The 13,459-nt window shown below is 34.6% G+C and overlaps 1 protein-coding gene across 1 annotated transcript in view; it reads left to right on the forward strand.

Annotated features, from left to right (window-relative positions):
* Nucleotides 1-13,459, forward strand: part of MYO9A (myosin IXA) — a 434,300-nt gene that overhangs the window by 294,014 nt on the left and 126,827 nt on the right. Inside the window, 3 exon segments of the mRNA XM_037833522.1 lie at nucleotides 8,048-8,128; nucleotides 9,818-9,928; nucleotides 10,743-10,865. Of these exon segments, the coding sequence (XP_037689450.1) occupies nucleotides 8,048-8,128; nucleotides 9,818-9,928; nucleotides 10,743-10,865 (315 nt within the window).

Here is a 13,459-nt window from a genome sequence, read left to right on the forward strand (position 1 = left end):
TCTACCTCATGTTTATATCAAAGAAACAGTATCAAACTGTGGGCTTAAAAGTGTCATTTTATTTCAGATGATTTTCCTAGACTGAGAGAAAAATTTGCTTTTTTAAGGCAGTTTGATCACATACTTTCTTATTAAATAAAGGAATAAAATAGAAAAAGAAAGCAAGACCAAAGGGCCAAATAGCTAACTATATGCTCTTAAACTTAAAGAAAAGGCAATCAAGCATAAAAGAATCTCTGCCATGAATTTTTTAAAATCTTTATTAATAATCTTATGAATTAATGGTATTTGATTGGGTAGTAACAAGAAAGAGAAGTGTTGTTTAGGCAAGTCTTTCTGTACTTTAGTGCTTTCCTCGCATTCCAAAGCTTGACTGTTCAGTTTGTAGTTTTACAAAAACTACAAGTTGAATGGATTGTAGGAAGAAAAATCATGTTGACTGATAGATTATAAACATTGCTATTTAAAATTATCAAAATTTATTAATATACAGTGAGAAAGATGAGTCAAAAGCAAACTTGATACAATTATTAGTTCGTTAGCACGTCTTCCCTAATTAGCAAATCAACACAGGAAGCCAAATTCTGATCTAAAAGTAACTTGGTAAGCTTGATATCTGGTATCTCATGATTATGAAGGGTAGTATCATTAAGCTGCTGAGTGTCCTTGGTTTTCTTAGCTTGGATCTTTTTAGGTGCCTATATACCAAATTCCTTATTTAGTCAGAAGAGTACAATATAGCTACTACAATAAAAAGTTATAGTAATAGTTCTGTCATGTCCTTTAAAATCCCCTAAAATTCAGGACCTTCACATATTCCTGAAATTCTTAATCACATTCATGTATATTGTATTTAACTTTTGCAAAAAAAGTCATCTTTAATGTTTCTAATGTATTGCTACATTATTAAAAACGTAATAAGTTAATTACTGATTATTTAGAAAATACAGAGAAAAAAACAAATGAAATCATCTGTCATACAGAAATAGTGACCATATGTGTCATATACAATATTTTCCAACCCCCTTAGTAAATATTTACACATTTAGATGATGGGTTTTGGGAAGACTGGGAATGTTGGGGGGAGGGAATTGGGGAGGAGGTAATGTGGTTGGATGGTCAGCCCGAGGGAGAGGCTAGTGAGTGGTGTAGGTCAGGGTGAAGGCATCATCCACTTTTTTCCCCAGTAATTCTGTGGAATAACTACTATTGTGATTATTGCACAGGCAGGGAAACTGAATAACTGAGCAACTTGTAACTGGTGGAGATGGATGGCACCCAGGTGTCTAACTCCATGCCCTTCTTATGAAAGCATAGTTTTGACAAAATGAAATCACAGAACTCACGAAGGGTTGTCTGCCACTGGAAATGCCCTCCTTCTGTAAAGAAATGTCGTTTTGTTTTCTCACCGTTAGTATTTCAAATCAGCTTTATTCATAGTAGTTTAAACTGGAACAATAAAAAAGCATCTCTAGTTGTTTGTTGCCTGAACTGGAACAACAAAATATGCATCTGTAAATGGATAATGTAATTGTAATGTAGTCATATAGTGGATCACTACTATATAGCACTGAAAAAGAATAAAATATAATTATATTCAAGAAACACAAAATAGTACAATGTGTATTTTTCTATTTATATAAATTTTAAAGCATACAAAACTAACTTTTTACATTAGAAGTCAGAATAGTGGATATCTTTGGTGGGAGTATGTGGCAGTTAGCTTATGTATATTGACCTTGCTAAATTCAGTGGGACAGGACACAAAGGGGCTTCTAAAGTTCTGATAATATTTTCTTTATTGATTTAGGCTCTGGTTACAAGAGTATGTTTCTTTGGTGAAAATTCATCAAGCTGTACTTAAGATTTAATCATTTTATTTTATGCATATTAAAGGCAATAACGTTTATGAAAGAAAAGAGCATGTAAATGTAAGCAAGGTGTTGTTGTAATACATATAACAATAATAACTGGGGTTGGTATGGTTTTGCTGAAAGTAGTAAAATATTAGCTCTCAGGAGACTGTGACAACTTAGGTTTGCATATATTAATCCCTAGAGGAACCACCAAAAAATTGTAATTCAAAGAGAGATAGCTAAAACAGCCAAAAAATAAATTAATACAGAATACCTTAATATCTTCATAAATAGGAAAGCTTCAAAAGGAGGAATCGAGGAACAAAAAGGAGGGGACAAACAGCAAACAGAAAATAAAATGGTAGATCTAAATCCTACCATATTAATAATTACATTAAATGTAAATGCTCTAAACACCCCAGTTAAAAGGAAGTATTGTCAGGATGGATAATATAATAAGACCCAAACATATGCTATCTGCAAGAAACTCTCTTTGAATATAATGATACGAAAGGGTTAAAGTTATAGTATGAAGAAAATATACTGTGAAAACACTAATCAAAAGAAACTAGAGTGGCTGTAGTAATGTCAGACAAAGTAGACTTCAGAACAGTGAAAATTACCAGAGATAAAGAGAGCTATCAAAAGATAAAACGGTCCATTCAAGAAGACATGACAGACCTAATTGTGGATTCACCCAACAATAGAACTTCAAAATATGTGAACTCTATATTGATAGAACTAGAAGAAGTAATGAACCCATCTGTAATTATATTTGCAAACTTGAGCGTACCTCTCTTAGTTATTAGAGGATGAAAAGACAGATAATTTAAAAAGATATAGAAGACTTGAGGGATCACTATTAACTTGACTTAATTTATTTTGTCTGATGCCTTTTCTGCAGCAATTGAGATGATCATGTGGTTTTTTCCCCTTTGATTTACTGATGTGGTGTATTACATTAATTGATTTTCTTGTGCTGAACCACTGTTGCATATTTAATAAAACCCACTTGGTCATGGTGTATAATTCTTTTACAGTGCTGCTGGATTCAGTTTGCAAGCATTTTGTTGAGGATTTTTGCATTTATATTCATTAGAGAGATTGGGCTGTAATTTTTTTTTTCTTGTAGTATCTTTGTCTGGCTTTGGTATTAGGGTAATGTTCGCGACATAGAATGAGTTAGGTAGCTTTCCTTCCTCTTCAATTTTTTTGAAGAGTTTGAGCAGGATTGGTACTAATTCTTTGTTGAATGCTTGGTAGAATTCACATGGAAGCCATTTGGTCCTGGACTTAACTTTTTTGGGAGGTTTTTGATAACTAATTCCATCTCTTTACTTGTGATTGGTTTGTTGAGGTCTTCTATTTGTTGGTTATTCATGCTTTTCTAAGAAGTGATCCATTTGGTCTAAATTGTCTAGTTTTGTTGGCATGTAGTTGCTCCATAGTATCTTCACCTTATCTCCTTTATTTCTCTGGAGTCAGTAGTTATGTCCCCACTCCCATTTCTGATTTTATTTATTTGCATTCTCTCTCTCTCTCTCTCTCTCTCTCTCTCTCTCTCTCTCTCTCTCTCTTTGTCTCTCTCTCTGTTAGACTAGCTAAGGGTCCATCAATTTTATTGATTTTCTCAAGGATCTTCTGGTTTTGTTGATTCTCATGTTGTTTTCATGTTCTCAGTTTCATTTATTTCTGCTCTAATATTTGTTATTTCTTTCCTTCTGTTTGCTTTGAGATTAGTTTGCTCTTCTTTCTCTAGTTCCTTCAGGTGAGCAGTTAAGTCCTCTATTTTTGCTCTTTCTTCTTTTTTAATGTAGGCATTTAGGGCAATAAATTTCCCTCTCTGCACTGCTTTTGCTGCATCCCATAAGTTTTGATATGTTGTGTTCTCATTTTCATTTGTCTTGAGATATTTACTGATTTATTTTACAATTTCTTACCTTATCCTCTGGTTGTTTAAGAGTGTATTATTCAGCTTCCATACATTTGTGAATTTTCCTGCCTTTCACCTGTTACTGATTTCCAACTTCATTCCATTATGATCTGAGAGTGTTTTGTATAATTTCAATCTTCATAAACTTATTGAGACTTGCTTTGTGACCCAATGTGTGGTCTGTCCTGGAGAATGATCCATGAGCACTTGAGAAAAATGTGTACCCTGCTGTTGTGGGGTGCAATGTTCTATAAATGTCTGTTTAGTCTAGTTCATTTATCATGCTATTCAAAATCTGTTTCCTTATTGATCATCTGTCTAGATGTTCTATCCATTGATGAGAATGATGTATTGCAGTCTCCAACTATTATTGTAGTGTTGCCTACTTCTCCCTTTAATATTGTAAGTTTTTCCTTCATGTATTTTGGGGTACTCTGGCTTGGTGCATAAATATTTATGATTGTTGTGTTTTCATGATGAATTTTCCCTTTTATTAATACATAGTATCTTTTGTCTCTTTTAGTTGTTTTCCATTTGAAGTCTAATTTGTTTGTCATTAGTATAGCTACTCCCACTCTTTTTATCTTTGGATCTAAAGTGAGTCTTTTGTAAAGAGTATATAGATGGGTCCTGTTTTTTAATCCATTCTGCCAGATTGTGTCTTTTGAGTGGGGAGTTTAATCTATTAACATTTAATGTTATTACTGTAAAGGCAGTACTTTCCTCTACCATTTTGTCTTTTGGTTTTTATATGTCACATCTTACTTTTTTGTCTTTTTTTACCCTTACTGATAATCTCCATTTATGCACTCTTCTCCAAACCTCTCTTTCCTGCCTTTTCCTATCTGTCTGTAGCACTCCCTTTAGTATTTCTTGTAGAGTAGGTCTCTTGTTCACAAACTCTCTCAGTGTCTGTTTGTCTGAAAATATTTTAAACTCTTCCTCATTTTTGAAGGACAGTTTTGCTGGATGTAGAATTCTTGGTTGGCAGTTTTTTTTCTTTTAGTGTCTTAAATATATCATACCACTGCCTTCTCACCTCCATGGTTTCTGCTGAGAAATTTTGCATGTAGTCTTATCAAGCTTCCCTTGTATGTGATGGATCACTTTTCTCTTGCTGCTTTCAGAATTCTCTCTTTGTTTGTGACATTTGACAATCTAATTATTGTCTTGGAGTAGGTCTATTCAGATCTATTCTGTTTGGCGTATGGTGTGCTTCTTGGATCTATAATATTATGTCTTTTCATGAGAGTTGGCAAATTTTCTGTGATTATTTCCTCCATTATTCTTTCTGCCCCTTTTCCCTTCTCTTCTCCTGAGACACCCATAACAAATATATTCATGTGCTTCATGTTGTCATTTAGTTCCCTGAGATCCTGCTCATATTTTTCCATTTTTTCCCTATCTGATACTTTATGTGTAGCATTTCAGATGTCTTATCTTTTAGTTCACTGATCCTTTCTTCTGCCTCTTCAAATCTGCTGTTGTATGTCAATGTGTTTTTCATCTCTTCTCTTGTACCATTCATTCCCATAAGTTCTGCCATTTGTGTTTTCAAGCTTCCTGATTCTTCTATATGGACACCTGTATCTTCCACATTTTCCTTGAACTTGTTGAATTGATTTAGAAGATTTGTTTGAACATCTTTAATTAGTTGTTTCAACTCCTGTATCTCAGTTGAGGTGTTAATTTGTTCCTTTGACTGGGCTATATCATTGTGCTTCCTAGCATGACTTGTGATTTTTTTCCTGTTGTCTAAGTATCTGATTTCCTTGATTAGTTTATTCCAGAGGTCATTTTCTCTCTTTTACCTAGGGTTTTCTTGTTGATTAGCTTTGTTCTCTATCTGTTTTTTGACAGTCAGTTCAACTTATTCTAGATTTCTAAGATAGCTTTTGTTTAACTGCTCAGAAATTTTCAGCTCTCTTGTTTTCTGGTTCTCCCTGCCTTTTTAGATGTTTTCTTTTGAGGAGGGTCTCCTCGGATAAGATTAAACACACTCCAGTCAGATTTTCCAGGGAAGACAGCCCCGGGACTAAGGAAAAGGTTGTAATCAGTATCAAGATTCCCTGGGGAGAAGCCTCTTGATTCTGTGCTTTTCCTACCCTGCCTAGCAGGTGGCACTTGTCAGCCCACAGCTCTCCATTGGCATATAGTGATGTGGTGCCTTTAATTCTCAGCATATCCTTTCCTGTCAGATGTGTGGTTGAGACAAAGGCTGAAGCATAGACAGGTTAAACTGTCTCTGCCCTATAGCCTCTGGGTCTGAATTCTCTGAAGGAGGGCCACCACTTGTGCTCATCCTTGCCACGTCCTCCCTTTTCTTGGGGAAGATAGGCCCTTTAAGGAATCATCTCCTTCACCTGGCTAGTTACTTTGTCTCTCAGACCTATCTTAATTCCGCCCTTTCCTGAAGCAGTGCTGACAACTGAATATGTTTGGGGCTTTCTTTATTGGGCTGCTAAAAAAAGAAAAGAAAAGAAAAAAAAATCTTTCAGAGTTGGTCCTCAGCCAGTCAAGAACCAATCAAGAACCTGAGTTGGTACTAAGCTCTATGTGCCCCTTTTCTTGGGGCACAGCCTTCTTCCAGTGTTCTGAGTTCATCCAACTCCAAAAGCATCCGTTTTCTTTTCTTTTTCTTTTTCTTTTTCTTTCTGTCAGCCGGTCTCCTCTCTGTGGATGAGTATCTCCAGGCTACTTTCCTGCTTGCTCTGGGTTTATCTGTATCTGGAGCTTGTATTCAGTAGTCCAAATTTGTTAATTAAATCTGCAATTGGAGCTTGCTTGAGTTCTCCTTTCCTTACTCCCAGTAGAGACTACCTCTTTTCCCACAGGGAACTGACTCCAAAACAGTCTGCTGTGCCAGTGGGGGAGGGGTGCCAGCCTCCACAGATTGGGAGACTGACTTAGAGTTTTGTGCTGCAATCTCGGCCTTTCCACCCGGTCCGGACTGGTATACGATGTGTGTTTGGTCATAGACATCCCCCAAACAGTTGCTCTAGATGGTTCTTGGCTATTTACTAGCTGTCCTAGAAGATGAACTCAATTCCATACCTCCCTTATGCCTCCACCTTGACTTAATTTAAATTTATAGAACTCCATAGCCAACAACCACAGAATATGCATTCATTTTCAGTGCCGATGGGACACTTTCCAAAATAGATCATATCCTAGGTCTTAAAACAAAAGTTAACACTCTTAAAAGGATTAAAGTCTTACAAGATATGTTCTCTGATTATAATGGAATTAAACAAGATATCAGTCAAAGAAAGATAATCACCAAATATTTGGAAAATAACACACTTCCAAATAATCCCTGAGTCAAAGAGAAACTCTCAAGGAAATCAGAAAAATTTTAAAGGGAATGAAAGTGAAAATTTATAGCATGTCAAAATTTGCATGGTGCAGCTAAAGCAGTGCTAGGAGGTTAATAATAAAAATTAAAGATTAATAAAAACATTAAATTCTTTTATTAGAAAAGGAGAAAGATTTCAAATAAATTAATCTAAACTTTCACCTTAAGAAACTAGGGAAAAAGAAGAGCAAATTAAGCCCAAAGGAGTCAGAAGGAAGGAAATAATAACAAAAATCAATAAAATTAAAACCAGAAGAAAAATCAAAGGATACAAAGATGGTTCTTTGAAAAGTTCATAAAATCGATAGACTTATAGCCAGACTGATCAGGAAGAAGCAATGTATAAATTACCAGCATCAGGAATGAAAGGAGGGGCATCTCTATATATATCATAGACATTAAAAGTAAAGCAAGGGAATAGTTTTTATAAATAACTCCATGCCTGCATTCAACATTTCTGAAAACTCATAGGATCCAACCAAAAAGTCAATACTACTGTATATAAATCAATAATAAATTTTCAAAAAAGATAGATACCCTATTGAGTGATTTTAAAAGTTACTCTTGGAACATATGAATTTGAATAAAATAGTTTAATGAAATTTGAAAAGTGAAAATTTCATTTTAAACATGGATTATTCTGAAATACATCTGCAATATTTACTATTGTCAGAGTATCAACTTTAAGATTAAACTAAGATATTTAATACATCCTTATCCCTTTACTATCCTTTTTTTTTAACCAGTATGGGAACATACACAGTTTGATTTTCAGACACAAATGCATTTCTAAACAAGTCACTAGGTTTTGCTTATTCTGCCAACATTATCATTTATCTTATAAACCATTTATTGCCATTTTTGAATGAGAAAATATGTTGATTTTGTTACTTTGTATTGTAGACATCATTAAGCAAGCTGATGGAGACACTTGGTCAAGCAGAGCCGTATTTTGTAAAATGCATTCGCTCTAATGCTGAAAAGGTAAAATTGTGTCCTGTGAATGAGAATATCTTTTCTATCACATCTCACTCAAGGGGATTTAAATTCTAAGCTTTAAATTCTACGGACCTTCAGTGGAGGGGCAGAGCTGTTTATAATCTTTGAAAGGAAAGCAGTGTTCCATAAATATTTTTTATGGATATCCTTGTAATTTCTACTCTTATTTGCCTTTAGGTTGTTAATATGGGCTTGATTTAGCATCCTTAGAATATGAGATTCAAATACCTCTTGAAATGCCATTAGAAAAAAAAGAGTTCTCTTTAATGCAACTTTTGTTACTCTCTTTTGTTTGGATGTAGAGATTTATGTCTTTTTAATTTCAGGAATATTCTGGGGACGCTTTTGATTCCTTTTTTTTTTTTTTTTTTTTTTTTTGAGTTCTCCTAGTTAGAACTTTGAAAACTATATCTAATAAGTGTAAATATTTGTGTTCTTTCCTTAGTTCATCTTAGGAAAGAACAGTTCCATCCATGCCTGAACAACTAAAATGTAGTAGGAATTACATTCAGCATTTTAATTTTTAAGAAGCAATCTATAACTCTGCTGTTGACGAGCTTTGTGGCCTTAGGCTGGTTACTTGAACTTTCTATGGCTTAAATATTTTCATCTATGAAATTATCGAACCGACCTTTGTGTTTTTATAAGCACATTTGAGTTAATACCTGTAAAATACATGGAATTTTCCTGGCCTGTAGTAAGTACTTAGTAAATGTTAGCTATTCCTTTATAGTGACTATAAAGGAAAAAGTTTTATTTGCAGTTAAATAAAACTTTGAGTTCCTATTATTAAGGGAGCCCTTGCTATACAAAGAGTTCAATTAATGGAGTATTTCAGGACATAGAATAAGTATTAAACAAATGTAAACTATTATTATTTGACATAAATTGCCCATTTGATTGAATTTTCCCTTGATAGCTGGTATGCATCGGGAATATGTTTGAGAATACTTTAGAAGATCATTAAAAATACTATTCAGAAACTAGGGAGAAATAACAGAAACTCCAAATACATCTTCTTTTGAATGTTTGTAAACATGTCTGCTGAGATACCTGGGAATGCTGGGATGTCATGCCTGATGATTGGTGACTACCTCCTTTAGTCTCTTCCCTGTTGATACATGTAGAATAAGGGGATTAACCCTGGGGAACTGCAGGGATTTTTTTGTTTTGTTTTTGAGTATTTCATACCTATGTCATCAGCAAAATGTATTTGGGAAAATATCAGAAAGAGAAGAACCATGGCAGCTGTTGGGCCATGAGAATGGTAGTTTCTTAGTGAGTTTATAGATAAAATCATAATTAAAAACAAAAATATAGACAGCTCTTGACTATGCATAAGAAGGTTAATCTTGTACAGATTTTCCAGAAACTGTGCTATCTGGCCTATATTACGGGCAACCCCATTTCTTTAGAGCTTTTAGGTCCTCTCCTTCCACAACCAGAATGGTCTGGATTCTTCATTTTTGTCTTTCCTTTAGGGTCAGGCAATTATATTTTTTCTCAAGTTACTTACTGGAGAGGTATACTTGTCCTATCACCTTTGTTTTATTTTAACTGGACAACTCCCAGTCCATCTCTTGATACTCAGAATTTAACCATGCATATAAGACAAATATTAATTTGGAGCTCTATCTCCTGGGTTGATCTTTTTTACCATTTGCTTTGTTTTAGCTGCCCTTAAGGTTCAATGATGCCTTGGTACTTAGACAGCTTCGGTACACTGGGATGCTGGAGACAGTTCGAATTCGCCAATCGGGATACAGCTGCAAATATTTTTTCCAGGTTATGCTTTTATAGTGTTATTTAAATACATATGTGCACATCAAGTAAATTATTTCCATATGACTTGCTTATTATTAATTTGGAGTTCACATGTTTATGTCCTCCTCCATCTTTTGTATACAAAATTGAAAAGGGATAGAGAGTACTCTTCCATTGGATGGCAGCAGTTTCATTAAACTCATGTTGTAATATTCTCATTTGATCTGAATGTTTGTGAATACTAAGGTTACTTGCAACATAGCAGTGCTTCACACTGATTACTCCGGTATTTGAAATAGTTCAATCAGAATTGTCTAGTCAAAAGGAAAGATTCCACTTGGTTTTCCCTCGAGTTTTCTCAGCAGTATTTTCTTTCATAGAAAGCTGCCAGCAAGGCCCACAGGTTTTCTCATCAGGTATTGCTGCTGTGGTTATAGAAATTATGTTGTGGCTTCTCAGCAGCTGAACGAATCTTTACTGTTAATGGGAAGGCTTTGTTCTCAGTTATAGCCTGTAATAATTGCCACATTTGCCTATTTTTCTGCTAAAACAATTTCAGGTTCTTGTTTAGGTAACTTTTTCTTTGCTTTTTAATACAGCTTTCTCCAAAGGGATAATTGGTTTCTGCTCTTGTTTACTTCTTCTGTTCTCCTTTGATAACATATTGAGTATGTATCATCCAGCCTCCTATGTTTCACAGATTAGCCTTTTGTAATATTTAACAAGCACTTTCTTGGTTTCATCCTGTTTAAAGAATGAGAAAAAGATCTATAAAAGAAAAATTTGCTGGTTTAGGATCTTGTTGTGATTTTACATTTTCTTTTCATTTTTTTAGGATTTTGTGAGCCACTTCCACGTACTTCTTCCCCGAAATATAATTCCGTCCAAATGTAATATTCAGGATTTCATCAGGAAAATAGATCTTAATCCAGATAATTATCAAGTTGGAAAAACCATGGTAAATACAGTATACACAGCCATTGTTAAAATTGAGTGCATTTTTGTATTTAAGTAATAATGGCAATCTTTGCTTACAAAAATGTTTATAATACAGTTAGTGTATCAGAGATCATAAGAAAATTGATTAGGCCAAAATTTTTATTTAATCACATAGTATTAATCAAAGAGCTTCTGGTTAATGCTCTAGTCCTGACTAATTTTAAATTCCCAGAAAACACCTCAGCCTAACTTTCCTAAAGTGACCTTATCAAAATTTCCTTACTGTAATTTGTCAATTATTCAGTTTCTCTGTTACCCTTCAACCGTATTCTCAGTCTAGAATCCATAATCATCTTTGCCCTACCTTTCACTTTAATCATTTTGCAAATTCTGTGGTTTTTTTTTCCTTGCAAATGATCCTCACATCTCTAACTTTCTCTATTCCTACTGCTTCCACTTTAGTTCTATTTTTTCATATGCTTTTGAGCCATTTGTATTTCCTCTTCAGAAAAATGTCTGTGCATGTCTTTTGCCCATTTTTTAATTGGATTGTTTGTCTTTCTGTTATTGAGATGCAGGATTCCTTTATATATTTGGGATATTAAACCCTTATCTGATATGTGGTTTCCAAATATCATCTCCCATTGTGTAGGCTGCCTTTTTACTTTTCTGACAAAGTCCTTTGATGTACAAAAATGTTTAACTTTGAGGAGATCCCATTTGTCTATTTGTTCTTTGGTTGCTCGTGCCTTGGGTGTGAGGTCTAAGAAACCATCTCCTTTCACAAGATCTTCAAGCTATTGCCCTAGATTTTCTTCTAAGAGTTTTATGGTCTTGGTGCTAATGTTTAGGTCTTTGATCCACGTTGAGTTAATTTTGGTATAAGGTGTGAGATGGACATCCTCTTTCATTCTTTTGGAAATGGATATCCAGTTCTCCAAACACCATTTATTGAACAGGCTGCTCTTTCCCAGTTGCTTCGGCTTCACTGCCTTATCAAAGATCAGTTGTCCATAGATGTAAGGGTCTACTTCTGAACACTCAGTTCGATTCCATTGATCAATATATCTGTCCTTATGCCAGTACCATGCTGTTTTGAGCACTGTAGCTTTGTAATATGCTTCAAAGTCAGGTAGTGTGAGACCTCCCACTTCATTCCTCTTTCTCAAGACATTTTTGGCTATTCGGGGCACCTTACCCTTCCAAATAAATTTAGTTATTGTTTTTTCTATTTCTGTAAAGTAAGTTGTTGGGATTTGAATTGGTATTGCATTGAATCTGTAAATCAGTTTAGGTAAAATTGCCATCTTAACTATATTTAGTCTTCCAATCCATGAATGTGGTATGTTCTTCCATTTTTTCAGGTCTTGTTCAATTTCTTTTAGCAGTTTCTTATAGTTTTCTATTTAAAGGTCTTTTGTGTCCTTGGTTAAGTTTATTCCTAAATACTTGATTCTTTTGGTTGCTATTGTAAATGGGATTTTTTTCTTGATTTCCTCCTCTTGTTGCACATTACTTGTGTATAGGAACACTACAGATTTTTGCATGTTGATCTTGTAGCCTGCTACTTTGCTGTATTCATTGACTAGTTCTAGTAGCTTTTCTGTAGATTTTTCTGGATTTCCTACATATAGAATCATGTCATCTGCAAACAGTGAAAGTTTTACTTCTTACTCTCCAATTTGGATGCCTTTTATTTCTTTTTCTTGCCTAATTGCTCTAGCTAGAACTTCCAGCACAATGTTGAATAACAATGGTGATAGTGGGCATCCCTGTCTTGTTCCTGATCTTAGAGGAAAAGCTTTCAGTCTCTCCCCATTGAGTGTGATGTTAGCTGTGGGTTTTTCATATATTGCCTTTATCATATTGAAAAAGTTCCCTTCTATTCCTATCCTTTGAAGTGTTTTCATCAGGAAAGGATGTTGAATTTTGTCAAATGCCTTTTCTGCATCAGTCGAGATGATCATGTGGTTCTTCTGCTTTGATTTATTGATGTGGTGTATTACATTAATTGATTTTCTTGTGTTGAACCAGCCTTGCATACCTGGAATAAATCCCACCTGGTTGTGGTGTATAATTCTTTTAATGTGCTGCTGGATTCGATTTGCGAGTATTTTGTTGAGGATTTTTGCGTCTGTATTCATTAAAGAAATTGGTCTATAATTTTCTTTTTTTGTAGTATTTTTGCCTGGTTTTTGGTATTAGGGTGATGATGGCTTCATAGAAAGAGTTAGGTAGCTTTCCCTCTTCTTCAATTTTTTTGAAGAGATTGAGCAGGATTGGTACTAATTCGTTCTTGAATGCTTGGTAGAATTCACATGTGAAACCATCTGGTCCTGGGCTTTTCCTTTTTGGGAGCTTTTTGATGACTGACTCAATCTCTTTACTTGTGATTGGTTTGTTGAGGTCATCTATTTCTTCTTGAGTTAATGTTGGTTGTTTATGCTTTTCTAGGAAGTTGTCCATTTCATCTAAGTTGTCTAGTTTATTAGCATATAGTTGCTCATAGTATCTTCTCATTATCTCCTTAATTTCTGCAGGGTCGGTAGTTGTATTTCCTTTCCCATTTCTGATTGCATTTATTTGCATCTGCTCTCTCTTTTTTTTTGTTAG

The sequence above is a fragment of the Choloepus didactylus genome, chromosome 4 (genome assembly GCF_015220235.1).
Source record: "Choloepus didactylus isolate mChoDid1 chromosome 4, mChoDid1.pri, whole genome shotgun sequence".
Classification (NCBI taxonomy): domain Eukaryota; kingdom Metazoa; phylum Chordata; class Mammalia; order Pilosa; family Megalonychidae; genus Choloepus; species Choloepus didactylus.